At 62.4% G+C, this 27,025-nt stretch overlaps 2 protein-coding genes across 5 annotated transcripts in view; one reads left to right on the top strand and one right to left on the bottom strand.

The window, feature by feature from the left end:
* Positions 1-700: 700 nt before the first annotated feature.
* PLCD1 (phospholipase C delta 1) lies at positions 701-15,966 on the top strand. Of its 2 annotated transcripts, XM_044656764.1 has the most exons (11): positions 7,064-7,296; positions 7,523-7,724; positions 7,810-7,954; positions 8,075-8,224; positions 9,094-9,246; positions 10,101-10,257; positions 11,143-11,259; positions 12,338-12,516; positions 12,706-12,838; positions 14,244-14,393; positions 15,367-15,966. In XM_044656764.1, the coding sequence occupies exons 1-11, from the start codon at positions 7,125-7,127 to the stop codon at positions 15,450-15,452; spliced, it is 1,644 nt and encodes a 547-aa protein (XP_044512699.1). In that variant the 5' UTR covers positions 7,064-7,124; the 3' UTR covers positions 15,453-15,966. The 2 variants fall into 2 exon arrangements, with proteins under 2 accessions (XP_044512700.1, XP_044512699.1); XM_044656765.1 differs by lacking the exons at positions 10,101-10,257; positions 11,143-11,259; positions 12,338-12,516; ... (1 more) ...; positions 14,244-14,393; positions 15,367-15,966 and adding exons at positions 701-786; positions 5,114-5,342; positions 6,429-6,558 and having other exon boundaries at positions 7,065-7,296; positions 9,094-9,481.
* Positions 15,967-16,863: 897 nt separating this feature from the next.
* Positions 16,864-27,025, bottom strand: part of VILL (villin like) — a 44,217-nt gene continuing 34,055 nt past the window's right edge. For all 3 annotated transcript variants that reach the window (XM_044670173.1, XM_044671016.1, XM_044669390.1), the window contains exons 12-20: positions 26,177-26,314; positions 24,898-25,056; positions 22,722-22,901; positions 21,949-22,094; positions 20,223-20,367; positions 19,403-19,591; positions 19,165-19,233; positions 18,491-18,808; positions 16,864-17,208 (exon numbers count right to left, since the gene is read on the bottom strand). In XM_044670173.1, coding sequence (XP_044526108.1) covers positions 17,095-17,208; positions 18,491-18,808; positions 19,165-19,233; positions 19,403-19,591; positions 20,223-20,367; positions 21,949-22,094; positions 22,722-22,901; positions 24,898-25,056; positions 26,177-26,314 — 1,458 coding nt within the window. In that variant the 3' untranslated portion in view covers positions 16,864-17,094. The remainder of the gene's footprint in view (positions 17,209-18,490; positions 18,809-19,164; positions 19,234-19,402; positions 19,592-20,222; positions 20,368-21,948; positions 22,095-22,721; positions 22,902-24,897; positions 25,057-26,176; positions 26,315-27,025) is intronic.

Below are 27,025 nucleotides of genomic sequence, written 5' to 3'. Positions count from 1 at the left end.
GTCCCAAGGGCAGATGGAGAGCCAGGCCTGGAGATGGGGTGGTCCTGGGTTCAAATGTTACCTCAGGTACTTTCTAGCTGGGTGAGCCCCGCTGCCTAGCCCTGGAACCAATGTACAGTATTTCCAGGATGGGAGCTGGAGAACAAGGCCAGAGCAGCCCGCAGGGATCCAGATGTCATGGGCCCATGGGGAGAGGCAGGGAGGCAAAATGGATAGCGCCGGCCCCACCTCTGACTCCGAGAATCTCTTTACCTCCCAGAGTTTGCTCTGGGAGCTCTCCAAGCCTTCAGTGACTGCTCCACAGGGGAGAAGGAGGTCTCTACGCACTGAGGTGCAGACCCTTCCCAGAAGTCCCGGGGTGGGGGGGGCGGAGTAGCGACACTGAGCCTAGGCCGTGGGAGAGCCCCACCATGGGGGGACAAGGAGGCCCCAGAAGAACCAGGAGGTTTGGCCAGAGAAGCCCAAGCCAGCTGGCAGCTGTGATGGGGGGATGGTGGGGGCTTGGGAAAGGATCTGGGGGGGTCAGAGGTGACCGTGGGGGCGGGGAGACCTGGGTGGGGGGCACTGCCCATGCAGGGGCAGAGGAGACAGGGCACCAACCCTCCTGTCCCCTCCCTCCAGGCCTCCAGGATGACGGTGACCTGAAGTTCCTGCTGAAGGGCTCCCAGCTCCAGAAGGTCAAGTCCAGCTCATGGCGGAAGGACAGATTCTACAAGCTGCAGGAAGACTGCAAGACCATCTGGCAGGAGTCCAAGAAGATGATGCGCTCCCCGGAGTCCCAGCTCTGTGAGTTGCCCCGGGCAGGGCAGGGCCGGGCAGGGCCGGGCAGGGCCGGCCTGGGTTCGAGAGCAGGCTTTGTCAGACCACCCTGCTTGCTTTCCTTGGGGGTTCTGCCATGGCGGGGCCTGGGCCGTGCACTGGGGAGGAAGGGAGAGGGCAGGCCAGGCAGCCCTGGGCCTTTCCCCTCAGGGATGGGGAGGAATCGCCAGAAAGGGGAAAGAAGGTAGTCTCTGAAGTGCAGGCCAGTCCGGGCACATTTCTAGAATGTATTCAAGGGATGGCACTGAGAAAGGGAAGCTGGGGAGGCCTGGAGTTGGCACATTGCTCTTCCCGAGTTCAAATCTGGCCTCAGACCCTTATTAGCTGGGTGACCCTGGGCAAGTCACTTTGCCCTGTTGGCCTCAGTTTCCTCATCTGCAAAATGAGAAGGAAATGGCCCACCTCTCCAGTGCCTTTGCCAAGGAAACCCCCAACAGGGTCCTGAAGAGTCAGACCCAAGTCAACCACAACAGTCACGCCACTGAGAAGGGGAAGCCGGACCCCCGAGCACCAGGTCAGGTGCAGCGGCCTCTGCCGGTGCCCTCCGCCTCCATCCCAGCTACCTTCCCCCCTCTTGGCGGCTCTGACTTTCAGCCTTGAAGGCAGCTCCTTTTCCCTTTGGATCCCCGCCTGGGCGAGCCCCGGCCATTGACCAAAAACAGCTCCTGCCCGCCTCCTCGGCCGAGCACTGGACAGTCTGTCAGGGGAGGGGCCCGACACTGAACCAGCATCAGCCCGGGGAGGAGGACGCCCTCCCGAGAACGGGGGCCTTCATGGGATTCCAGGGCTAAGACGGGAAGAGACCTGGGGAGGCCCTTGAGCACGACCGACTCTTTTTACAGATAAGGAAACCGAGGCTGGGAGGGGCCCTGACTGGGGGTGGTGATCTAGGCCAGCTGCCTCTTTTACGGATAAGGAAACTGAGTCTGGTGGGTCATAGGCTCATAGAGGCTGAGTCGGAGGAGACCAGAGAGGCCACTTAGGCCTGTCCCGAGCGGTAGAACCAATGCTGAAAGCCAGGCCCCCCAACTCCCGAGCCTTCTCCGGGTCCAAACGGCAGGGCCTGCAGGCCTCGGCTTTGAGCGGGGAGGAGATCTAGGCCTCAGGCCCATGATCCGCCCTGCGCCGGGGGCAGCGTGGCAACGAGCCCCGAAGAGTCAGAAATCTGGCTGGTGACATGCCGAGGGATGAGTCAGAGAGGCCCGAACCCTGGGCCACGGAAGGTGGGACTGTGGGGCCGGGCAGCTGGCTTCCAGCCCAAACTAAGCGGGTAAAAGGACGGAAATGAGGCCTGGCAGCAGGGTGCCAGGTGCCAAGGACGTGTGAGACTCCGTGTGGGAACTCCTGGCTGAGTAAACAAGGGTGTGAGACCAGGGTGGGGTCTGCAAGCTCTGGGGGCGGTTCAGGAGAGATCCAGAGGGATGCCCGTCCTCGATCCCAGAGCCCCGGGCGGGGAGGGGGGCAGACTAGGGGTCAGGACCTGGGTTCAAATCCTGCCTAATACACCCTGGTGAGTTTCTCTGCCTCAGTGGATCTCCTAGGTGCTTCCTAGACCACTGAGGGGTAAACTGAGTCCCAGAGAGGGTGACTAATGTGCAGCTGTTAGGCACCATGATTTCCAAGGTCTCTTCCTTTTCTAAACCCTGAGATCTGAGGTCAGTGCTGTTCGCTGCCCCCTGGCTCATGGGCACTGCCTCGGGCTATCAGGAAGGGCCAGGTAGGTGAGGCCAATGGGCAGGTCCTCCGTTCCCCCTGGAATCCCCCCTTCCAAACAGCAGAGAACTGGACCGAGGACCCTACAAGCTACTCAGGGAGACACAAACTGCCTCTCAAAGTAGGGGAGTAACGGGATGCCAGGGAGTGCCAGGGAGGGCAGGAGAGGCCCAGACCGCCGCCGCCGGCCCTCTGCAGACTTCCCAGCCTTGTCTCCTACAGGCAAGGGCTTGGGAAGGACCTACTAAGTGCCAGGCACCATGTTCAGAGCTTGCCAAACATCTCATTTTCAAGCACTGAACCAAAGTCTCACGTGGGCCGGGTCAGTTCAGAGCCACCCTGAGCTCCTCAAGCCGGCGCCCCCTAGGAAATGTGGGCTGCTCAGCGGGTGGAAGACCTTCTGGTGACTGAAAGCTGGGAGAGGGTGCCGGGCGCCCAGCTGGAGAAGGGCAAATGTCCCAATTCAGTCCCTTGTTTTTTAACCCTTCACTTGCCAAGGCTAGGCCCACAGGGGTAAGTGACTTGTCCAGGGTCACACAGCAAGAAGGGTTCCAATTCCAGACGAAAAGAGGAAATAGGGTTGTGATGCCATCGATTGCTACTAACATTCAGGAAGGAAGCTGTGCTCACCCAGAGCCAGCCCGGCTTCCTTGGTAGGGGGACCACCAGATCGGAAGACGAGGAAACGCTAAAGGCAGAGCCGGGTACCTGGATTCCAGCCTGACCGAAGCTTCCCTCTCGTGCCTGGGAGGCCAGAGGGGGCCGAAGGGTGGCCCAGGCAGGGGCGGTCAAAGCTGCTTCCCTGGCTGCACTCATAACTACTTGACGTCCCCTTGGAGAGCGGGCAGGGCCAGCTAGTGCCAGGGTGGCGGGCAGAATGGCCCTGAGAGGCGAGAGCTTTGCGCCCAGTCCAGCGAGGTGGATTTGAAAAGGGATAAGCCGAAAGGCTCACATCGAGTTTGACAGCCTTTGCTGGTACGGGACGAGAGACGTGCCAGCCGGCATCTCTGAAGATGAGCCGGGGGCCCGGGTGGACTGGGAGCTCGATGCCCGCTCTGGGGCAGGCGGCCCTCTGTGTAAAGTGGTCCGAGGCTGCCTTTAGAGAGATTCCATTCACGGAGACAAGCATGAGATGCCCGTCGGCGTGACGGCCCCGGCCTCGAGGCTCAGCGTGGAGCAGGGGCCAGGAACTGGTTTTGTCAGACGGCGGGTTCTTAGCCCCAAAGCTGGGCTCTTTGGGCTCAGCAGAGCCTGGATGGCTGAGGCCGATGCCCCCTAGCCCGTCCCCCTGATCCCCACTTCTCTCTCTGAGCCACCCGTTTGCTGATCGATGGCTGCAGAGCCTCCTCCCTCCGGGCTCCCCCGCTGGCTCCCTGGACCTTCTGGGCCTCCTGTTTTTCTAGCTCCATCAAGGAATTCTTTGGCAGTGTGACGGATACGGCCTTTTCTAGCTTGGTAGCTCAGCCTATCCATGCGCAGTGACGTTTTTTCCAGTCTTTAGATCTGACTTTCTTTGTGTTCTGACCCTGTGGGTGTGACCGGCCAGGCTCTTCCCTTTGGACTGGGCCTTGGAGCCGCTTTTCCTGGCTGAGACAATGGCCCCTTTTATACAGATGGGGAAACTGAGGGAACTGGCCCTGCCCAAACCGGGGCTCCCATTAGCTCCCTGCTTTGATACACAGTTGCCCAGAGAATGGATACAATGTATCTGAGCCGCAGGCAGGGCTGGTGCCTGTGCTGGGGGCTCCGACCTCTGCAAACAGAAGCACTCTGCCTACCAGGCACATCTGTTTCCTCTTGGTCCCGGCCTGCCTCCTCTCTTCCCCACCCAGGCAGGGAGCAGACCTGGGTTCTGGGCTTGGATCTCCACTTCTCTGGGTCAGACTGGGAGGGGGAGGGGGGCCTCTGAAGCCCCCGCCTGCCCACGTGCTTCCGCCCCAGGCTCTGCATCAATGTTTTGCCCTCCCTTACCTTCTGACTCCGTGTCCAGGCTAGGCAAGAGCAAGGGGCAGCATCGGGGCCACCCCAGGGCCCGGGTGGCCTCTGCCAGTCTCTGGTCTCTTCCCTTGCCTCCTTCCCTCCACTCCTCCCCTGGCTCTCAAGAACGGTCGCCCGGGAACCAAGGCTCCTGGCTTTGCCTCTGCCTCACTGGGCAGCTTGCTTGCCTTTGCTGTGCATGCCCCTCCCCCTCCCTGGGCCTCAGTTTCCTTCTCTAGAAGATAAAGGCCTTTGACTGGCTGGCCCCTGGGGCCCTGAGGCAGCCCGGAGGCCCAGCGGATGGATAGAGCGCTGAACCTGAAGGCAAGAAGCCCTGCGTTCAAGTGCAGCCTCAGACACTAGCTATGGGGCCCTGGACAAGTCCCTTAACCCCTGCTTGCCTCTGTTTCCCCTCTGTAGAAGAGAACTCTTAGTGGCACCTACCTCCCAGGCACACCTGGGGCGCTTAATAGGTGCCCATCCCCCCACCCCCACTCCGCGGCCCACATCGGGCGGGCGAGAGCTTTGGGAAACGCGGCCGGCCGCCTGGCCGCCGCGCGCCTGCCCGGGGGTGTCCAACCTCCTCCTTCTGCTCCCCCCCCAGTTTCCGTGGAGGACATCCAGGAGGTGAGGCGGGGCCACCAGACGGAGGGCATGGAGAAGTTCGCCCGGGATGCGCCCGAGCACCGCTGCTTCTCCATCATCTTCAAGGACCAGCGGAGCAACCTGGACCTCATCGCGGAGTCCGAGGCCGAGGCCCGGCACTGGGTGGAGGGGCTCCGCAAGATCATCGTGCACGCCGGCTCCATGAGCCAGAAGCAGAAGCTCCAGCAGTATCCTGGGCGGAGGGGGCGGGGCCGGGGAGGTGGGCGTGTCCCGGGGGCCGCCCAGAAAAGGCAAAGGCCGGGCGGGTCCGTGCCTATTGCGGGCCCATCCCAGGGCGGAGGGATCCCCGCCAATCAGGACTGAGATGAGGTGAATGAAGGAGGGAGACCCCTGTCCGCCTTAGGGAGCTTGGCAGTCCAGGGGGCCGCCCCACCGGAGCGCCCAGGGGCGAGGCCGAGGCAGCCAGATCGGAGCTGCCCAGCCCAACCCAGCCTACCCCACCCCCGCAGCCGCTCTCTGTTCTCCTCACCTTGGCCCCTCCTTTCTATTCTGGGACAATTCTCCTTGTCAGGAATCTTACTGTCTTGGGTCCTTCCCACGCACTAGCCGTGTGACCCTGGGCAAGTCACTTCACCTCTGCCTCAGTTTCCTCAGATGCAAAATGGAGATAATAATAGCAGATACTTCCTCAAATGAGGCGATATTCACAAGCCCCAGCAGCACACGCAGTGCCTGGCACACAGCAGGTGCTCTAGAACTGCCCTCTCTCATCTCTCCCCCGGAGTACTCTTGGCTCTTTTGGTCAAAGCCTTTTGCTAAGATCTAGGGAAGCCAGAGCCCTCCCCTTCGGCCGGCTGCCCGCTTAGCTCCTTGGTAAGGCCGCGCCTCGGGGCAGCCTGGCCCTCTGGAGTCGCTGCTCCCCTTTCCGGACGTTGGCGGCCGGCTTTGAAACGATTCCCAGGAATCGAAGGTGGGCCGCTCTCTGGCCCGTCTTCTCTTCCCTTTGGAAACAGAGCCTGGCAAGGCCTCGAGTGGGGGCTCCGAGCCCCTCCCTCTGCCCCCACTCCGCCAAGGACTCGAGCCTCCTGGTCCTTGTGCCTCTGTCCCTCTCGCGCCATCCTCCCCCTCTCCTCTCCTCTCCTCATCTCTTTGGCTGGCTGGCTCTTCCCCTTCCCTGCCCAGTCCCAGCACACACCTGAGCCCAGAGGGGGCGGCAGGTTCCGAGATGTCCGGCTAGGGGGGAGCCTGGAGGTGGGACGAAGGGTCTGGGGGCCTTCCTGGGTCGGCCGGGCTCTCCTTACATCTGGCCCCAGCTGGATCCACTCCTGCCTTCGCAAGGCCGACAAGAACAAAGACAACAAGATGAGCTTCAAGGAGCTAAAGAGCTTCCTGAAGGAGGTGAACATCCAGATGGACGACAGCTACGCCCGGAGGATCTTCCAGGTGAGGCTCTCCAGCGGGTGTTGGGCCTCCTCTCCCCTCGCTGCTCCCGGCCCCGGCCGAGCGGAAAGCGGCCCAGAGACTGCCAAAGGCCCTACCAGGGGCCGGTCCCCGCGGAGAGAAGGGCCAAATCGAGCCGCCCAGACCGGCTCCTGCCCTTCAGAAGGGCGCCAGGGAGCGCCCACGTGCACGACGCACACCACGCCGGGCCACAGATGCCCAGAATACACCAGGGGATCCCAAACTGGGGCGCTGCGGGTGGGGAGCCAGGAGACGTCGCCCTCCCCAGGAGTCCCTAGAGCTGCAGCTTGGGGGGCCCTCCCTGCCCATGGGACGGGGGGTCCTGGCGGTCCTGACTCTGTTCCGGTGTGGCCCGGCCACCCTCCTGATGTGTCCCCGGCCGGTGGGGGCGGGGTGCCGGGAGAGGCTCTGCCCCTTCTGGGGCTGCCCGGGGCAGGGACGTGGCCCCCAGACACCCCACCGCCGGGGACTCCCTTGCACCCTTGCAGGAATGTGACAAGTCCCGGACGGAATCCTTGGAGGACGAGGAGATCGAGACGTTTTACCGGATGCTGACCCAGCGGGAAGAGATCGACGGACTCTTTGAGGCCCTCTCGGGCTCCCGGGAGACGCTGACCGCCGAGCAGCTGGCCGCCTTCCTGAGGCAGGAGCAGAAGGAAGAGGAGGCCGGCCCCAAGCTGGCCCTGTCCCTCATTCAGAGATACGAGCCCAACGAGGCCGGTGAGTGTCGGCCAGGGCCCGGGGAGGGAGGCTGGCACGGCCCACGGCCCAGCTCCCCGCCGTCCGGGCTCGGGGCGCCCCTCGGGCACCTGCCGCGGCTTTCGCCTCCCATCCTTTAGGCTCGGCTCGTCTTTGCCCTGGGCAGACGCCGTCGGGGCCCGCGGCGGGAGGGAGCGCCCGGGATTTGGGGAGGGCCCTGACTGTCCTCTGGGGGCCCTTCGGGCAGCCAAGGAGCAGCAGCGGATGACCAAGGACGGCTTCCTCATGTACCTGCTGTCGGCCGACGGGAGCGCCTTCAGCCTGGCCCATCGGCGCGTCTACCAGGACATGAGCCGGCCCCTCCACCACTACCTCATCTCGTCCTCCCATAACACCTACCTGATGGAGGACCAGCTCACAGGGCCCAGCAGCACCGAGGCCTACATCCGGTAGGAGCCGGGCGGGGAGGAGGCTCCGGGGAGCACAGCCTGACGCCAGGCGTCTCCCCCAATCCCCCCCTCTGCGCCCCCCCAGGGCACTGTCCAAAGGCTGCCGCTGTGTGGAGCTGGACTGCTGGGACGGCCCCAACATGGAGCCGGTCATCTACCACGGCTACACCTTCACCTCCAAGATCCTCTTCTGCGATGTCATCAGGGCCATCAAGAATTACGCCTTCAAGGTGGGGGGGGGGGGAAGAGGAGGAGGAGGAAGGGCAAGCTCTTCCCCAGGCCCCTGTTCCTGGAGGACGTCCCTGGGCTGGCTTCCTGGAGGAGGCGGCCATGTGTGGCTCTCTCCCCAGGTGTCACCATACCCCGTGATCATCTCCTTGGAGAATCACTGCAGCTTGGAGCAGCAGAGAGTCATGGCCCACCACCTGCGGACCATCCTGGGGGACTTGCTGCTTGACAGACCCATGGACGAGATGGTGACAGACTTCCCTTCCCCCGAGGTGAGCCCCTGAGGCAGGGCGGAGGAAGGAGGCCTCTGAGCCGGGCCAGGGGGTCCCCAGAGGGGGAGGAGGGGAGGAGGGGCCACATCCGCTGCCTTGACCACATTTCTGTGGGGTGGCAGAAAGGGCTCTCGCTTGTCCCTGGTTCCGGGTGAGGAAATGGAGGCTTTAGAGGCAGGAACTGACTGGCCCGTGCTGGTCAGTGGCAGAAGCAGGATTCAAACTCGGGGCTCCCCTGACTGGAAGCCCAATGCTTGGGCTGTGATCCCCCTCACTGGAAATAATTCTGACTCGGGGGCCAGCACAGCTGCTTGGGCATAGCGCGGAGAGCCCAGGAGATGGCAAAGGGGCAGAGAGGAGGGAGCCGGCACGGCCATCTGAGCTCACTCATGGGGGACACGATGGCCATTTGAGCTCTCCTTTCTGTTCTGCTTAGAGGGCTGCAAAGCACTTTACACCCATTAGCCCATGTGGGCCTCTCAATAGCCCTGTGGAGGAGGTACTATTTTACAGAGAGGGAAACTGAGGTGCAGAGAGGGAAGTGACCTATCCAGGGTCACACAGCCCATACATAGGGGTCCTCTCTCCATACGCCACGTTGCCTCTGGGTATGTATCCAGGGGGGATACACAGCACCCGTGGGATATGCAATGGGGTCCTGAGTTCTACACTCAAGCTAGGCAGAGGAGTGGCCACACATTTTAGACTCTGCAGACTGGAGGGGGCACTGCAAGGTCACCTCCTTCCTAGCCCCAAACCCTGTGGGAGGGGCCGTGCCCGCCGCCTGGAAGTGGATGGGGCTGCTCTGACCTTGACAGCGGGACGGGTGCGTCCCTGGGCAGAACCTGAGCCCCGTATTGCATCCCCAGCAACTAAAGAAGAAGATCCTGGTGAAGGGGAAGAAGCTGGGGGGCCTGCTGGCCAGCCAGGGGGGCTCGGAGGCTGCTGACGTCTCCGACGAGGATGAAGCTGCCGAGATGGAAGACGAGGCCGTGAAGATGAAAGTGAAGCAGCAGCAGTCTGTAGGAGCCCTGGGGAGGCCCGGGGGGCACACGGGGTCCCATGTCTCCACTTTCTCTCTGTCCGCCGCCTCTGGGTCTCTGTACTTCCTGTCGTCGGGTCCCACAGTCCAGCCCCAACTGTGACTGATGCTGGGGAAGGAGGACCAGGAGCAGGGAGTGGCCAGAGACAGACAGAGGTGGGGAGACAGAGACAGAGAGAGAGAGATAAAGAGGGAGAGAGACAGAGGCAGACAGAGACGGGGACAGAGAGATAAAGAGGGAGAGAGAGATGGGAAGAGACAGAGAGAGAGAGGTAAAGAGGAAGAGAGAGACAGATGGGGACAGAGAGAGATAAAAAGGGAGAGAGACAGAGGGACAGAGACAGACAGAGACGGGGACTGAGAGAGATAAAGAGGGAGAGACAGAGAGATAAAAAGGGAGAGAGACAGAGGGACAGAGACAGACAGAGACGGGGACTGAGAGAGATAAAGAGGGAGAGAGAGACAGAGACGGGGATAGAGAGAGAACAGAGAGACAGATGGAGAGACAGAGAGTGGGGGGGGGGGCGCCTAGGTGAGGTCACGGTCAGGATCCGGATCCCTGTTTCCAGGGGTCTGTCTCTCCTTAGGGGCCTTCATCCTTGGGCGTCTCTTGGTCTGGGCCTCCCTTGGTCTTGGCCCCTGGATGTGCGCCTTTGGGTCTGTCCATCCCTCTGTTTTCAGTCTCTACTTTTCCTCCTGTCTCTGGTGGTCTCCGAGTGTCTCTCGCCCTCTGCCTCTTGCTCTCTCTGTGAGTGTCTCCCTCAGCCTTCGGGGCCGTCTCTCCACGCGTCTCTCAGGCTCTGGGTCTCTCCGTCCCTCTTCTCTCTGCCCCAGAACGACAAGCTCAAGCTGGCCAAAGAGCTTTCGGACTTGGTCGTCTACTGCAAGAGCGTCCACTTCCAAGGCTTCCGGGAGCCGGCCTCGGGCCCCGCCTTCTACGAGATGGCGTCCTTCACCGAGAACCGGGCTCTCAAGCTGGCCCAGGAGTCTGGTACTTACTCACCGAGCCACCCACCCACCCACTAGTGTCCTGTTGGGAGCCCCCAGCCCCTCCCAGGCCTTCCTGCTGGATGGGAACGGCGGGCTGCAGAAGCCCAAAGCAGGAGCCGTGGGGCTAAACCTTCCTTTCCTGCCCTGCCCCCCCCCGGCCCCCCGAGAAAGGCTTTCCCTGGCCCTCGTTCCCCGGACGCCCCTGCTTCGTGCTCCTGGGACCCAGGCGGGCTCCCGGAGGGCGGGAGAGCTTTGAGGAGGGTGTGAAGAGCTGGTCGAGGGCACTGCAGGGGTCGGTGTTCACACAGTGGCTCAGGGCACGCCGGAGGGGCCCCTGATCTCGGCCAGCCTGGGCCCCGGGGCCTTTGGCTCCCAGGATGCAGAGGTCTAGCCACCGCGGCGTGGCGTCCAGTGGTTTGGGAATCCGAACCTCCGGCAGAGCCCGTTCTTCCAGTTAGTCGCTACACGACTGTGAGCAAGTCAAAGGGTCAAACGAGTCAGCATCGCTAAGGGGCTTCGTGCCCCCTTGGTGCTCTCTCAGGGCCAGCTAGCACTCATCGAGGCCTCGGTTTCCCTGTCGGTCAGACGGGTCTCTTAGCACCGGGAGTACCTTTCTCAGAATGTCACAAGGCTCGAGAGATGCCGTGTGTCGAGGACACGGGAGGCTTTCTGCAAACATCAGCCACCTGGTTCAGTCTTGTCCGACTCATCCCAACCCCGCTGGGGGGCTTTCTGGGAAAAGAGCCCGGGGCGGTGGGCCATTTCCTTCTCCAGCCCATTTTACAGATGAGGAAACCGAGGCCAACAGGGTGAAGAGATGAGTTCGAGCTGGAGTCAGGAAGGCCAGGCACGCTATCCACCGTTTCACTGTTTTGCTTCAAACCAGGAAACAGCTTCATCCGCCACAATATCAAGCATCTGAGCAGAATCTACCCTGCCGGCTGGAGAACCGACTCGTCCAATTACAACCCGGTGGACATGTGGAACGTCGGCTGCCAGATCGGTGAGGGGGGCCGGGACGGCTTGGCACCGGCTCCCAGAATTCCTGGAGAGGAACCACAGAGTCAGGCGAGGGCGGTGGGAAGGGAAATCGGCCCTGAGTCATGAGAACGCTGGCCGGCCGGCTGGGTCACCAGGGACCCTCCCCCTCCCCTGGCGCAGGGCCGGACGCTTCCCCAGGAGGAAGGGCTGAACCCGGGAATGGAAACGTTCACCTCACTAGACAAGCACGTAATGGTGCGCCAAGGCCTGGGGAGGTTCTGCTGCTAGGAAGGCCAGAGGAAGCGCTCGGTGCCCTCGAGGAGTTCACCTTCTCCTGGAGCTGCTGCCCAGAGAGCCCTGGGGAGCTGCCCCCCTGGGGAGCTGCCCCCCTGGGGAGCTGCCACCCTGGGGAGCCCTTCCGGGGCCTCTTGGGAGGGGCAGCTGCTCCGGCCAGCCCATTTCTCTGGAGGTGCCGCAGAGGCCGCGCTCGCCCTTCTGGCCTTCTTGTTTTTACCTTTCTCTTAGAATCAGTACTGTGTATTGGTTCCAGGGCAGAGGAGCTGCAAGGGCTGGGCAAGGGGGTGAAGAGACTCGGCCAGGGTCACCCAGCTAGGAGCACTGATTCGAAGCTGGCTCTCCAGCCGTCCAGGGAGCCCCCTAGCTGTCCCCCCGCAGTGGCTAGCATTGCTCTAGTGAGTGGCTTCGTGCCCTACGAGGCGCTGCTGTCGTCATCCTCTGACAGATGAGGGAATGGAGGCAAACAGAGGCCGGGCGGCTCGCCCAGGCGTGCGGCGGTGGAGCTAGCCCAAGCGGAGCCCTCAGGCTCCATTCCTCCCCTTCGGCAGCCCTTCTCAGGGGGACCCAGAGCCTGGGGCAGCTGAGAGGGGGCCGAGTGCCCAGGCCGTCCCCGCTCCTTGGGCTTTTGGTCCCAGGTGGGTCCAAGCCGGCTCTCTGGGTTCTGGGGCTCGTGCCAGCTCGGATCCGTTCTCGCTCTGGGACTGCCTGAGGTTCCTCTTTGGGGGTTCTGTGGTTCCAGGAGGCTGGGTCCCCCGGCTGCTGGGCACCTTCCTCACAGAGGCCTTCGCCCTTCCCTCTTCTAGTGGCCTTGAACTTCCAGACGCCAGGCTTGGAGATGGACGTGTACCAAGGCCGTTTCCAGGACAACGGCTTCTCCGGCTACGTTCTGAAGCCGGCCTTCCTCCGAGACCCCACCTCCAGGTTCAACCCCCGCTCTGTGGCCGAGGGGCCCTGGTGGAACCGGAAGAGACTCCGGGTCCGGGTAGGGAGGCCACGTGAGGAGGCTGGGCTCGTGTCCGGGGGTGGGAGCTGCCCTGCCCAGCCTCGGCCAGGGCTCCCGAGAGGCCTTCCCTGAAGCCCAGGCCCCTGTCCTGGAGAGGCCAGCCTGAGCCCCGGCCCTTCTCCCAGGCCTCTCCCGCCCTGAGCCTCCCCGCCGGTTTGTCCTCCGCAGGTCATCTCTGGGCAGCAGCTGCCCAAAGTGAATAAGAGCAAAAACTCCATCGTGGACCCCAAGGTGACCGTGGAGATTCACGGGGTCGCCCGCGATAATGCCAGCATGCAGACCCCGGTGGTGGACAACAACGGTGAGCCCAGCCTTGAGCAGGGAGGGGGCCGGGGCTGAGGCCGGGGCCGGGGCGGGGTGGGTGCCCTACGACCTCGCCACTAAAACAGCAAATGAAGAGAGGCCAGGAGGAGGGAGGGACAAGGCCGGGGCGCCCTGCCCTCCTCGGGCCTGCTCCGGGGTGCTGGGCGAAGAAGCTGGCAGTGCTTAGGCAAGAGGAGAGAAGGCTCCAGGGGCCCTGCCAGTCCCCCAGACTTAGTGCTCCCCTCACTTTGTGTGGCTGCCAAGTAGGGAGAGAAGAGATGGTTCTGCTCGGCCCCTGGGCAGGCCTCTGGGGAGCTGGTATCATCGGACAGGGTCCTGCCCTGGGGGGGCCGCTGTGGGCTGGAGGAGGCCCATAATCCCGGGGGGGTGGGGATGAGCATCTCCACCTGCCACCCAAAGCCCGAGCCTCCCCCTTTGGGAATGACTTGGGCCTTAGAAAATGCTTTCACTACAGGCCTGTGAGAGGTGCTCAGCCGTTCAGCCCCCCCCCCCCCCCACTGGGCAGGTCCACTGCGGACCCCCAGGCTCTGCCTTCCTCCCCGGGCCGGGGGCTGTGGCAGTGGAGGGAGGGGCAGCTTTCCGAGGCAGAATTGGCCAAACTCGGCAGTTGGTTGGCTAGAGACACCAGGGAGGCAGGAGGGGGATGAGGCAAGGACCGGGACCCCACAGGGCTTCCGGGCCGGGCCAGGAGGCCGAGGCGCCCTCGGCCCAAACGAGGCCATTGAGGTTGGGGAGGTAACGAAGGGGGTTTTCGCAGCCCTGGGCCTCAGGGCCGGGAATGGGTGGTGGGCAGCTGGGAAGAGAGCCGGCCTTCAGGGAGAGGGCAGAGCGCGTAGAGTGTTGCTAAGAAGAAAGTGGGCAGATGGGAGGGCCGAGAGAAGGCAGGCAGGCAGGCGGGCAGGCAGGCAGATGGAGCAGGGCGGAGATGGGGGGCAGCCTTGGGAGGGCCGCCCTGCCTGGCTCACTGTGAGGCCGGGAAGGGCCGAGAAGCGAGGCAAACGGAGGCTGGCACAGGCTGGTAGCAAAGGAGGCGGGAGAGGATGGAGGGAAGCCGTGGCTGGAATACGGGAGGCGGCTCTGAGGCAGCTCCTCTGGCCCGGGCCAACACGACGCTCTCCTTCCCGACTTCCTCACAGGGGAAGGAGAGCCTGGAGGCTCCCGAAAGGGGGTGGCTGGAGGAGAGCTGATGGAGCTGCCAGGCCCCGGGGGACGTGGGAGGAAGGGCTCTGCAGGGCCCAGGGGCAGCCCATCAGGTGGCCAGGGCCAGGCCTGAGGCTTGAGGGGGACCCTCCATCTGGGGTTGGTGTCTGGCCTGGCCTGGGCTGGGGGAAGGACGGGGTGGCCTCTCCTGGCCCTCCTGCACAGACCTCGTCCTCCCGCAGGCTTCAACCCACAGTGGGACAAGGAGTTCCAGTTCGAGGTGGACGTCCCTGAGCTCGCCCTGGTGCGCTTTGTGGTGGAAGACTACGACGCGTCTTCCAAGAACGACTTCGTGGGTCAGTGCACCATCCCCTTCTTCAGCCTCAAGCAAGGTGAGGGCTCGGGCTCCCCCGCTGTTCCGGGGCCTGGTGGGCAGCGGGCAGCCAGGGCTCAGCCACTCACCAGGGAAGGTGCCCCCTGCCCACCAAGGCCTCCCCACCCTGGGTTTATCCCCCCCCCCAGTTTCTCCCATGAGTGTCTCCTCTTAGCTGCACCCCTTCCCTCTTACACACCATCCACTCCATCCCCTTCAACGATTGAAGAAACTGAGGCAGGCCAGTGAGGGGAGCAGATCTGCCCAAGGTCACATGGGCAGGACCAGAAGGATTAGAACTTGCTCCCCACAGCTCTGTTCAGCACCCCTTAGGGCCTCAGTCTCCCGCCTTTATAAGCACCTGCTACGTCCCTGGAGCTTCGTTCTGGGTACAAGGAGCTCCCAGCGTGATGGGGAGACCAAAGACATGTGGCAAACAAGCCGCCACCAGGCAAATAGGAAATACATACCAGAGGGGAAGCCTGAAATTAAGCGGGGAGGGAAGGCTTCCTGTAGGAGGTGGGCTTTAGTTAGGAGGGACGTCCCCCTGGTTCTCTGGGTCCTGGCCCTGATTTGTGATCACAGCTGTCAGGCTCTGGACTATGTCTTTTTCTCATTTGAGTAGTTTAAGTTAGACCTGTGGCCTAGCATTTGGATTCCTCCCTCCCTCCCTCCTTTCCTTCCTTCCTTCCTTCCTTCCTTCCTTCCTTCCTTCCTTCCTCCCTCCCTCCCTCCTTTCCTTCCTTCCTTTCTTCCTTCCTTCCTTCCTTCCTTCCTTCCTTCCTTCCTTCCTTCCTTCCTTCCTTCCTTCCTTCCTTCCTTCCTTCCTTCCTTCCTTTCCTCCCTCCCTTCCCTCCCTCCTTTCCCTGTTTCTCCATCTTCTGCCTCTCACTTCTTCCGTCTGTCTCTCCCCCTCCCCTTCTTTGCCTCCATCTCTCTGTCTCTCTCTCTCTGTCTGTCTCTCTCTCTCTCCATCGCCCCACTCTCTGCAGGTTATCGCCACATCCACCTCCTGTCAAAGAACGGGGACCAGTATCCGTCAGCCACGTTGTTTGTGAAGGTCAACATTGAGGACTGAGGGCAGGCCGGGGTCCCAGCTGGCCTCCCTGCCGAGGAGTGGCCAAGAACCAGCAGCCCTCTGCCCCGTTGGCTCCCCAGAGCCCCAGAACTGTCAGAGACTGGCCTGGGCCATCATGGGAACGTGAGAGGGCAAAGCTGGAGCCTGGCAGGAGGAGGGAGCCGTGCCTCTCTGAAGGGGTCCTGGCTTGGGGAACTTGACTTCGGGGATCCCCCTCAGGCTCGCCCCCGCAGTGACGTCTCCTCCTCCCCGTCCTGAGCTAAAGGGGCTGGCGGTCCTGACAGCTGGGAGGACCCAGGAGGGCAAACTTCTTCACCTTCCGGAATGACTGCCTCAGCCCAGAAGGGCTTTGAGATCTCTGTCCAGCCAACCCCTGGGGGTGGAGGGAGGCAAGGAGAGGTCTGGATGGGGGGGTGGGGGGGCGGTTCCTGGGGAACCCGTAGAGCTGAGTTACACTACAACCATTCCTGTGCTTGGACAGACGCCTGCTTCGGATCTTAATAAAGTTAGAATGAGCCGATGCTCCAAGGAGCAGAACCTGAATCCAGCGCCAGAACCGACCACCGTCAGAATCAGGCTCTGGGGGTCTCTTCCCTGTTCCCAGGCCTCCCCTTTGGGGATAGGTGGGGGGACACAGGGCCTCTAGTCCCATTCCTACCATCAGCTCCATGAGCTAAGGAAGAGGCAAGAGCCTGGATAACGGAAAACCCTGGACAATCCAAACGGAAGATGTTGGCTCTCCTGCCCCATTCCCAGAGCCCCAGTGGCGCCAGGCCGGCCGGGCCCCCTCCCGCTCATCCTGGAGGTTCCCCTTTTTCGGGAGAGACTGGGGGGGGGGACGGAGGGAAATGAGGCCGAGCTTAGACTCTGCAGAGCCCCCGAGGAATGACACCCCGCAGTCGCTGCCAGCATCTCCAGCAGCAGCCTCCAGGCAGTTCCAAGGTCTCCCATGGCAGGGAGAAGGCGCGGGCGCTGGGCCTCGGACGGGAGGGGGTCCCAGCTCTGCCTCCGGAGTCCGTAGCACGGCCTGTCCCCGGCCGGGGATCGGTTTCCTCCTCTGTGGCTGGAGATGGGCGGCTCGTGTCCTGGGAGCCCTTTGTGTGATGCTGCCCGTTCCACAGAGGGAAACCAAGGCTGCCCCAGCTAGCCATTGGGGGGGGGGGGCGAGGTGGGTATTCAGTATTCAGACCCAGCCAGGCCCGGCTTCAGGTTCATCCCACTAGCTATGCTTTCCGTGTCCGTGCCATGAGCCTCCCCCTTCCTGCCTCCGAGGGAGCCCAAGCTGCCTCTCGCCCAGCTCTGCCCACGTCCCTGCCCTCTCAGAGACCCCCACAGCGGCTGAGGTTTGACTCCAGGGTCTCCGGCCAACCAGCCCTCCCATCAGGCCCACAGAGGGGGCGCGGGGCGCTCAGAAGGGTGGCAAGCCTTTATTGTCAGACTGCGGGGTGCAGGGGAGTGGGGGCTGGCAGCCGGGCTCCGCCGAGGGCACCACGAGGGCACGGCAGGCTGCCCTTCCTCCTCCTCAGCTCAGCCTCTGGAGCTCTCGGGGACCCCCGTGTGCTGGAACGAGGAGTTCTGGGGGCGGCAAAGGCCCGCTGGGGCCCCGGGGCCGGGGGGTGCATGTCCCAAGCATGCTGGGACCCTAAAACAGGCCGTGCTGCTTCTTCTCGTTCTGCTGCTTCCACTTGGCCATCTGGTAGAACTCGTCCTTGGACTTGCCAAAGATATCTAGGAAGTCTGAATCTGAAAGATAATGCTGGGGAGGGGCGAGAAGGATACAGAGGGCACCGGGTTGGCACAGGCCCAGCTGGCACTGCCTGCCACCAGGGAACTGCCCGGGCGTCTCAGGAGGGCTGACCCTGGCCTGCTTCTCTCCCCGGCGTCAGTGGCTTGCCCTGTGAAGCCTCTAAGCTGGCGTCCAAGCCCCTCCTCTCTGACCCTTCACATGCCAGGCCCTGTCGACCTTTTTAGCCTTTTGCACCCTCTTCCCAGCAAGAGGGCACCCGACCTACTGCTGGTTCCGTGTCCCACCTCTTTGCCTTTGCCCAGGCTGTGCGCCCTCTTCTCTCCTCTTCCTGGGAGAAGCCCCTATTTCCTTCAGAGTTTGCCTCCAGCTCCCCCTTCGGCAGGACCTTGCTTCAAGCCTCCCTCCTTCCTGAACCCCCTTGGCATCTGCTTGGCACCTAGCCCACCCCTAGCTCTGCCGAGTGCCCGGCCTTCTCAAGCAGGGACTGTGAGCACACGGGACGCACCTCCCAAGAGCTGCTTGGCCAGAACCGAACACAACCAGAAGGCTTGCCCGCCCAGTGCCCGTTCCTCTAAGAGCTTCTCCGGGGCAGCGGGGCTCTGTCCCTCGAAGGGGAGCAGGACTGCCCCCAGAAAGGCCCTGCTGAGGCCGTTATACCGGAGCCTGCCCCCGCAGGCCCACTGACAGCCAGACCTGGGGCCAGCCTCGCCCCCACGGAGCCCTGAGCTCAAATCCAGCCTCGAACACTAGCTGTATGACCCTGGCCAAGTCACTTGACCTCTCCCTGCCTCCATTTCCTCTTCTATAAGAATGAGAGTAATAGGAGCCCCCGCCCTCAGTTTTGCGGACAAAATACTAGAAAGCGGGATCCGTGCTTTATTGTTGTTGTTCTCCTGCTTCTCCTCAGCCTGGGGGTAACGTTTCCTCCCTAAACGGGATCCCAGTCCCTAGTTTACACCCAGGGAGCAGGGGGCCCAGACCAGGGCAATGACTCCTCTAAGGTCACACGCAGGATGCCCTGGAGCCCCAGTGCCCCCCATGCCAGGGGCAGAACTCCGGCTCCCTCTCCTCACGATGCTCCTGTGAGGGGGGTCTGCCGGTTATTCTCCCCATTTTGTAACTGAGGGAACTAAGACTGAGAGAGGAAGGGACTTCCTGGCCCTCCAGCCAGGGTCCCGGGTCCTTTGAGTGCCCGTGTGCCATAGGCATTGCCCCAGGAGTCCTCCCCCTACTGGAAGCCCTCTGAGACTCTCCAAGGAGGGGGCTAGAGATGCCCTGGGCCCTCCCTCACCTCTTTCTTGGATGGGTCCACCCCATCGGGGAGGTCCTCCACGGCTTTGTGGATCAGCTGTTCCCGGGGGAAGGTGCCCACGGTGGCAGGGATGGTAGCCGCTTCCACGGAGGGGGGCACCGGGGACAGCTCGCTGTTGTAATTGCTATTGCTGCTGTAGTAGCTGCTTCTGGGGCTGCTGGAGCTGGAGGTTGGGTTGCTGCCGATTGGCTTCGGGGCCATGGCGGGGGCCCCCGCGGGGGTCCCAGGAGCCCCCTCCCCAGGGTTGCCAGGTCGTCCATCTGCCAGCCACTGGATCAGATTGATGTTGTTGAGTTCCTATGCCCAGGAGAGGAGGAGCTGAGCCAGTGCTGCCCATCCCCTGCCCGGGTTCTGTGGGCACCATGAGAGACCATGGATGGGGAAGGCCCCAGAACGGGTCACACCCCAGGGGCGAGTGTCCCTGCCCATTGCCATGGCTCCTCCACTGCCTGGGGATGCCCCGTGGTGGCTCCCTCAGCCAGAGGGCACACACTAGCTCCAGCCCGAGCCTGGAAAGGTGCCCACGGCCTTTCTGGGGCCTCCACCTGGGCCCCCTGGGTCCTGGGTCCCGGTTTGCCCGGTGAGGCCTGATCTGAAGCTGGCAGTGGTCAGGCCGAGGAGAGTCCCCGAGCCGCAGAGCCTGCCTCACTCACCATGGTCATCTCCGAGATGGCGGACATGTCCCCAAGGCTGCTCTTCAGCTGCTCGTAGGATCTGTCGTTCTGGAGGGGAAGGGGGCGGCTGTCAGGCCCGAGGGAGGGGGGCGCGGGGATGCGGGGCCCAGGGGAGGGGGCCGGAGAGGAGCCATGGAGGCGGGGATAGGGACGGAGAAGAGCAAAGGGGAGGGCAGGCGGGGGGCAGAGACGGGGCGGGGGGCTAGCAAGGCCTCACATTCCACTTGTAGGGGTCCCAAGCACTGAACCAGCCAGTGAAGGTGAAGGGCTCGTGGCCCTGCTTGACCACAATGATGGGGGTGGCCGGGTCCCTGCCCGCTGGGTGGCTCTTCAGGTATTCTCGCGCCATCGTCACCGACTCTTTCTTCTCATACGGGCTGCAGTCTTTCCCAATCCACAGGAAGACCTGAGGGGCGAGAAGGGCTGTTGCCAACCGCCTGGCACGAGGAGAGCTGTGCCCTCCTCGGTGGGGCAGGAGGGCCGGAAGAGCTCCGGGAGGGGCTCTTCCATGACCACAGAACAGTAGGAAGAGGTGGGAGCCCTGGTCGGGCTGGAAGCCAGGCTTCCTTGGGGTTAGGGCTGACCCGCAGGCCGGTGGCACCCCCTAGAGGCTCTCCCGTGAGCACTGTCCCCAACAGTGGGCCTATTTCTCGGCAGAGAAACAAGACCAGGAAGACGGGGTGCTTCTCTTTGTCCCCCCTGTAAGTCACTAGAATCCCCGTCAATTCTCGGCCTGTCAGCCTCGCCCCCGGCCCAAACCCACAGGACCTCCTCTCGTTTCCTCGCCGGCCTCAGCTCACCGGGCCCGGCCTTCCTGTCCCTCCAGCCGCCCATCCTCCCTGCCGTCTTCTTGCCATCTGCCGTGCCGCCACCCTCTGAGCCCCTGCTCTGAGGGGCCACCGGCTCGGCTCTGAAGGCTGAGGCAGCCGGAGTGCCCCGCACCTCCGGCCAGGGGCTGGCCGCACTGTCCGGGCCACAGTTCCCATGAGGGGAGGCCAGAGCAAGGCAAGGGCCAAGAGGGCATCCAAAGGCTTTACCTCTTCCCAGGTGTCCAGTAACATGATGTCGTCTTCATCCAGGTCGTCCTGGCTGAAGAACATGATCTCTGTCATGATGAAGCGGCCTGTCTGACTGGAGCACTCAAAGAGCCGGGGCTGGTAGTGGGAGCTCTTCTGCTGGCTCCTGGGTCCGTGAGGGATGTGTGAGGTTACCTCCCCAGCTAAAACAGGAGCAGCCCCCTCTCTCCCCCTCTGACCTGGCGCCGGCCCCTTCTCCTTCCTGCCTTGGCTTCTTTCTGATCGCTCAGACCCTCTTCTTCCAGGCTTAACTCTACAGCCAGCTCCCCTTCCAGGAAGCCTTCCCTGGTTAACTCTGTCTTGCTCTGACCACAGCTGCCCTCTAGGTTTCCTTAGGCCTTCCCTGCAGGTTTCCTCACTCTACCCAGCAGATGTGTCCCGGCAAAGCTTGCTGGAAATCATTCTGCTCTATGGGAAACCTCATTTTCCCACTGGCTGCCCTGGAGGGTAGCCTCTGAGTTCTGTGGGTCCTGGAAGACTGAGCCCACCTTATCTTGGGGAAAGGACTTTGTGGAGGCCAGACCTGGAGGCTGTTTGTGTCAGGAGGCAAACTGACTGGCTAGGGCTGCTGGAGAGCCCCCTCCCTTCACCCGGTCCTTCTCTGCTCCCTCCGTCACCCTCAGAGATCCCAAAGTGGCCTTCAGGGCCTACCCCACCCCCATATCCAAAGGTGGGAATGGAGCCCCCAAGAGTGACAACTGGCACATTAGCAGCAGGATTCACACTCGGGGCTCCTTCCATCTGGGTCCTAGCCTTCTAAAGCATGGACCTGTTCAGTGACTCCCCTGCTCGATTCTCTTGCATGGATCTTAATGGATTTCAGGCTAAGCCCAGGTTCAAGGTCCTCCAGAATCTTGCCTCAGTTTCCCCCTTCCTCTGTGGTCCCTTTGGCTCCTGTCATGCGCAAGCCTCCCCCTGTCACCACGGGCTACATGCATGTACCCCTTCCCCGACAGAGCCCTCTGCGCATCTCCCTGTCCCAAGCCTTCTCTCCTCTCACCCCCTTGGCCCACCCCGTGTCAACGCCGCTCCTTTTAGGGCCGCCACCCAGAAGGTGCCCCTACGGCTGCCCACACCCCGCCCTTCTCCCAGAGCCAGATTAGGAGCTAGTTCCTGGGGACCAGGGCCTGGTGCCCTCCCGGCATCCTACCCACACCCTAGCCTGGCTCCTGGCTGGGAACGTGCAGTAAAGACTTGTAGAATGGATGCATGGATGATGGCTCGGGTGGCTGCTCCTGGCACTTCTTGCTCTCCTTCCTCCTTTCCCTCTTCCCTCCCACCGTGGCTGGACTCCCCTGACAGCTGGGGGAACTGAGGACAAGGGGGCCTCTGGGGCCTCGCTTTAGCGGAAGACCAAAAGAGCTAGAGACCGTTTGCTGCCCCGAGTCATGGGCAGAGGCCTAGCCCTGGAGGTCAGGAGAGCCGGGCTCCATGCCCAGAGCTCGAAGCAAGGCACGGAGCTCTTCTGGGCTGTGGCCTCATCTGTAACATGGGCCCAACAGCCTGATTTTAGCACTTCACAAGGCTGGTGTCCACCCGACAAGGGAGTGGCCAGGAAAGTGCTCGCAGGCTCTCCAAGAAGAGCCCAACCAGTGGGCTCTCCTCGTCTGTTCCCGAGAAGGAGTTTGGCCCACTGAGGAGAGAACCCTTGGTGGTGGCATTCGGGGCCCCCTCGAGTCCCCTCTACCTCTTCTCACTGGCATACGGGGCTTTGCCCCCCAGTGCCTCCCAGAAGCCGAGGGGCTCCTGGCCCTCTAGCACTGTCTGCTTGTCCTGCGCAGAGATGATTTCCGCCGCCATCCGAGCCATTTCCCTCTCGTCTCCGCTGCAGCCCTGGAGGGGAGGAAGAGGGAAGGTGTGGAGCCGCCAACTTCCATCCCCAGCCACGTCCCAGACCGGGGCTCGTCACCCCCCCTCGACCGCGTAGACCCGGGAGAGCCCCCGCCGCACGCACAAGCCCCTTCCTTCAGGGCCCCCTCGGCCCCGAGATCTTTCTAGAACCTCCCAGGCCCCAGCTGGAGCACCATACTGGAGTGCAATCCAGCTGGGAGCAGCGTCCCACCAGGGGCTGCTGTTCAGACTGAAGAGGGGAGGAGCGGGGAGACCAGAAGAGGAAGGGGGAAAGGCACTCGCACACAGGGCCGGTCAGAGAGGACGCAACAGCCGCGGGTAAGGGCAGCCGGGAAAGATGGTGGGGGGAAGAGAGGGGGGAATTCTTCAGCCCTGAGAGGGTTGAGGCAGGGAAGTCCAAGCCACCCTTCTGCTCCTGGGACCCGGGAAGCCACCACAGACTTAGATATCACGGGATGGACAGGAAAGGCGCCGTGTCTGCACTGCCGCGCCACATCCAGGGTGAATGGCCCAATTTAGCCACCCAGGTCAGGGTGGGCCTTCAGTCTGGCCTGTTCCCATTGCCCCCCCCAACCCCAGCTCCCTCCAGGGTTGCAGGGGGGCTCCTACCTTCCCACACCACAGGTAGCAGATTTCTCTGGTGGCGAGCAGGAAAACATCGTTGGAATTGAGGGAGGAGGCTCGGGGTGGCACCTCGGTGGTCTTGGTGTTATATTCATCTGTGCCCCTCACCTGGAACAGCTGGGTGGTCGACTTGGGGTCCACACAGCCATCCTGGCTTGTGCTATCCTGGAAAATAATTGCCAACGCCGCCATCAGCGGGTGCGACCGAGCTTCTCTGCCGAGGAGCAGCCCAGGCTGCCCGTCCCACGTCGGTCCAGCTCTCAGCGTTGGGAAGCTTTCCCTTACCCCGGGGGCCCTGGCTCTGCCTCTGGGGCCAAGCCGAGTCTGGCCTCTCTTCAGGGGATGGCCTCTGCCGCCCCTGCCACGCTCCCCTGGGGAAGGAGCCCTGGCCCCTCGTCTCCCGCCTCCTTCATTGCCCTCCTGGTTCTGCCTCCAGATTTGGTCACCATCTTTTGCTGCTGCTTCCCCTTGGGCCGCCCCGTTGCTCTGCTGGCCCCTTTCTCCAAGGGTCTCCATTTGGTGGAGAGGTCCAGGCCTGGCAGCCTCCTCTCCCCTCCCACCTCTGACTTTCCTTTGACTCTCCGCCTGTCCCCACTAGAATGTAAGCTCCTTCAGGCCAGGGTCCAGCTTCCTTTTTTCTTGCACCCTCACCACCTAGCACAGCGCCTGGCACACAGTAAGGACTTCATGGAGCTGCTTCTTGCCTGTCTGCCTCATTAATGGCCTCCTTAAACAGGGTGCCCAGAGCTGAGCACAAGTCTTCAGACGGGGTCTGGGCAAAGCCAAGTAGGACGGGGCACCTCCTCAGACAGCCTCACACCTCATCATTCACTTCTATTGAGCTTGTAGTCCACTAGGACCCCCAGATCCTTCCTCCACACTGGTGTTTCCCTCCATCTTGTAGGTGTGAAGTTGTTTGGGGGGTTCATCCAAATGTGAAACTGTGAATGATCAGGTTCTACCAGTTGTCTGAGCCTGGCGCGGCCTCTTTGGGGTCCAAGTCTGCCATTCAGCATTCGCCGGCCATTCCAGCTCTGTGCCAACTGCAGGCTTGCTGAGGAGCCATCTAGACCTTGATCCAAGGCCTCGGTAGAACGGGAGCAGCAAAGGGCCGAGCCCAGATCCAGGGGGCCCTTCACGAGAGACCTTCCCCCAAACGGACACCAACCCACGAATGGGCTCCTCTTGGAGTCGGGCTCTTCAGCCAGGTCTGGACTCCCCTAATCGGATCATCATCTCCAGCTCCCGCCCTGCACGGTGCTCCTGACCATCACATGCGGGAACTGGCCAGAGACCTGGCCCAGGTCTAGACGAGCGACGTCTCTATCGTTCCGGGAGCTGACAAAGGCCAGCCTGGCCGCCTCTCCCTTGGGCCTCCCGGGAGCCTCTCTCCATTGTCCTCTGCCAAGTGGCAGACGGGGCTGGTGGCCTCTGCAAAGGCCAGGGCTAAGCTGGAGAGTAGCCAGGGAAGGGCCCGAAGTTAAGCCCATGAAGGGTCTGGGAATGTTTAAGCTGGAAAAGGGAACGGGATCACGGGGAGGACGGATGCGCTCCCCATTTCCCCAGTTCTGAAGGACCGGCCTGGAGAAGGGGGGGAGCCGCGGTCTGCTCGGCCCCAGAGCGCCATGGAGAAGGCTTCAGAAGGCCAAGTTAGGCTGGGGTGGGAGGGGGCAGGAACAGCTCCCCCCGAGGCAGTGAAATAGATTGCCTGGGGAACTGGTGGGGAGCTCCCCGTCCTTCAAGCAGAGGTCGGATGACCCAGTTTGGTCACGGAGAGGACTCTTGTTTGGGATTGGATTGGCTTCCAGAGATGCTGAGGTCCTGCTAGCTCACAGTCTATCGTCCTGTGGTCTGATCATCTGCCGGTCTAGTGACCTCCTGCTTCTGAAGAGCAAGGCCCTCCCTTCCCTTCCTTCTCAGACTGGGGGCTCCCTGGGAAGGAAGATGGCCCCGAGCCCAGCAATCTTCTTCCCTCTTCCAGGTTCAGCGTTCCCAGATCCTTCGCCCGGTTCTCCAGTGGCACCAGTTGGAGGCCCTTCGGAGCTCTCCAGACACTCTCCAGCTCCTCAGGGGTCTCCCCGAAGGTCCTCTTGTCCAACAGGTCATCTGGTGATGACGAAATGAAGGCCAATCCCATCCGCTGTCGTCCCTTTTCCCTTACCTGGAACACAATGAGCCGCCCCTTGAAGATGGCCAGGAAGTGCCGAGGCTCCTTGCCCATGGTCACCCGGACCTGCACGGTTTCCTCTTGGTACATGTGGTCCAGTTCAGTGGCATTGAGAGCCAAAGCCATGACCTCATCCACGGACGCATGGCATCCCTATAGAAAGAGAGCAGTGCTGAGGATGGGCTGGCACCTGGGCCCATGAGGAGAAGGGAGGGGTGAGGGGAAGAGAGGGCAGAGAGTGGGACGGTGCCCAGGCCCGAGGGCAGTGAGGAGGCAGAGCACCTGGTGCCCCGGGCCCAGGGAGGGAGCAAGTGCCAGCCTAGCGGGATGGGCTTGGGAAGGCCTGCCACATGGCACAGGGCTGGGAGATTTCAGTAACCCCTTTCTCAACCCTGCCCTCCTCAAGGAGTTCTTTTCTTCTCCAGTTTCCCGGATCAAAACTCCTATTTCTCTCAACTCTTTTGCACCTCTTTTGTTTACTCATATCCTAAACGTTCCAGCCTTAGCAGCCTTGTTCTTCTGACCCCCTCCGAGTCGCTCCTCCTCTCCTCAGCTGCCCCCTCACACGGGCACACAAGACCCACCTCTGTCTGTCTGTCCCCAGCCTGCATCTTGAGCCCCTTCTCCCCCTCCTCTCTTCTAGTATCTGCTCCAGCCAGGCTGCTCTCGTCCCTGGCCCCTGCTGCACTTGCCTAGTTGGCTGCCCCTGCCAGGGATGCCCTTGCTCTTCCTCTTCCCTCCCCATCCTTGAGGATCCAGCTCATCCACAAAAGCCTTCCTGGCCCCTCATACATAGCCCACGACCCAGACAATCCCCTAATTTTCATGCTAACAATGAAGTAGGATTTGAACTCAGATCTTCTGACTCCAAAACCACCACACTTTTCACTGCCTCCAACACCGTGGGCTGAGTATCATGCTAAGAGTTGGGGTGGAATCTTGCCTCTGGCTGCATGACTCGGAGAACATAATAATAACATCTGCCCCGTCTGGTGGTGGTGAGGCTCAGACGGGCCTGCCTGTGGGAAATGCTTTGGTGAACCGTCTGTGCGCACAGAATCATCACGCGGGGCTTGGGGGGAGGCGGGTGGGAACCGCCTCTTCTGCGGCCAGACCAAGAGCTCCCTCGTTTCTCCCCAAGCCCAGGCCGGACGCCGAGGATTCGAGGACTCCTCCGGCCCCTTGGGGTGCTGCTAAGAGCTCCCAGGGGTCGGCAGGGCTGCCAGGCCAGGGGACGTGGCCAGCGGAGGGGTTGCTGCCTCTGCAGCCTCACCTGCCAGAGGTAGATGATGTACTGGGGCCGGCCGGCCTTCTGGTAGGTGTAGAGGACCAGGTAGCAGTCCCCCCCATGGAACTGCCCGTACTTCTTGGGGTCCACCGGCTTTTTGTGCAGGTCCTCAATGCGCCACACCTGGGGGCCAGACGTTGGGAGGGAGTGAGGGGGGGCAGTGTGTCTGCAGAGTCCCCGGAGTCCAGGCCCAGGTCCCAGATACGGGGGGAGGTCGTGGCTCCGTCCCACGTGTCCTCCCCGCCTCCCCCTTCCCCAATGGCCGCCTCCTTTGGCCTTCCCCCGTTCGGCCATGTTCTTCCTTGTCCGGGGGGACGTCAGGGGCTGCGTCTGACTCCAGGCCTGCCCACCTGGCTTTCCTGGCGTCTCTCCCTGCTCCATATCCCTCCACTTTCCTGGACTGTTCCCCAAGTTCTAAGAGGGGACGAGGAGAACCAAAGGCCGCCACCTTGGGGAAGCGGCAGAGGCTGACGCCTGCCTTTGGGCCCCCCGAGCTCCTCCCACCCTTTTGGGGTCTCTTTCACAACCGCACCAGGTCTGGGCCCAGTTCTTTGGGGCCAACTTTGAACCTGCCTTTGGGCCCAATAATTCTCCCAGGAGAAGCTTCACTACGGCACTAATAAGTCATGGAGGCCCAACGGCATCCCCCCCGCCCCCGGGGGCCTGGCATCTGGACGGGAGAAAAGCCCCCAGAAGGGCAGCCCTTCCAGCAAGAGGCCTCTGAACAAGGAACCACGAGCGGGCCTGGCGGCAGCCCGAACACCAAAGGGCAGCCAGAAGGGATGTGAACGACACGAAGTTGAACCAAGAGCCAAGAGGAAGCTGGAAAAGAGC

Source organism: Gracilinanus agilis, chromosome 1 (assembly GCF_016433145.1).
Source record: "Gracilinanus agilis isolate LMUSP501 chromosome 1, AgileGrace, whole genome shotgun sequence".
NCBI lineage: Eukaryota > Metazoa > Chordata > Mammalia > Didelphimorphia > Didelphidae > Gracilinanus > Gracilinanus agilis.
The sequence above is the reverse complement of the archived record's forward strand: the minus strand, read 5'-3'. Positions and strand labels throughout refer to the sequence as shown.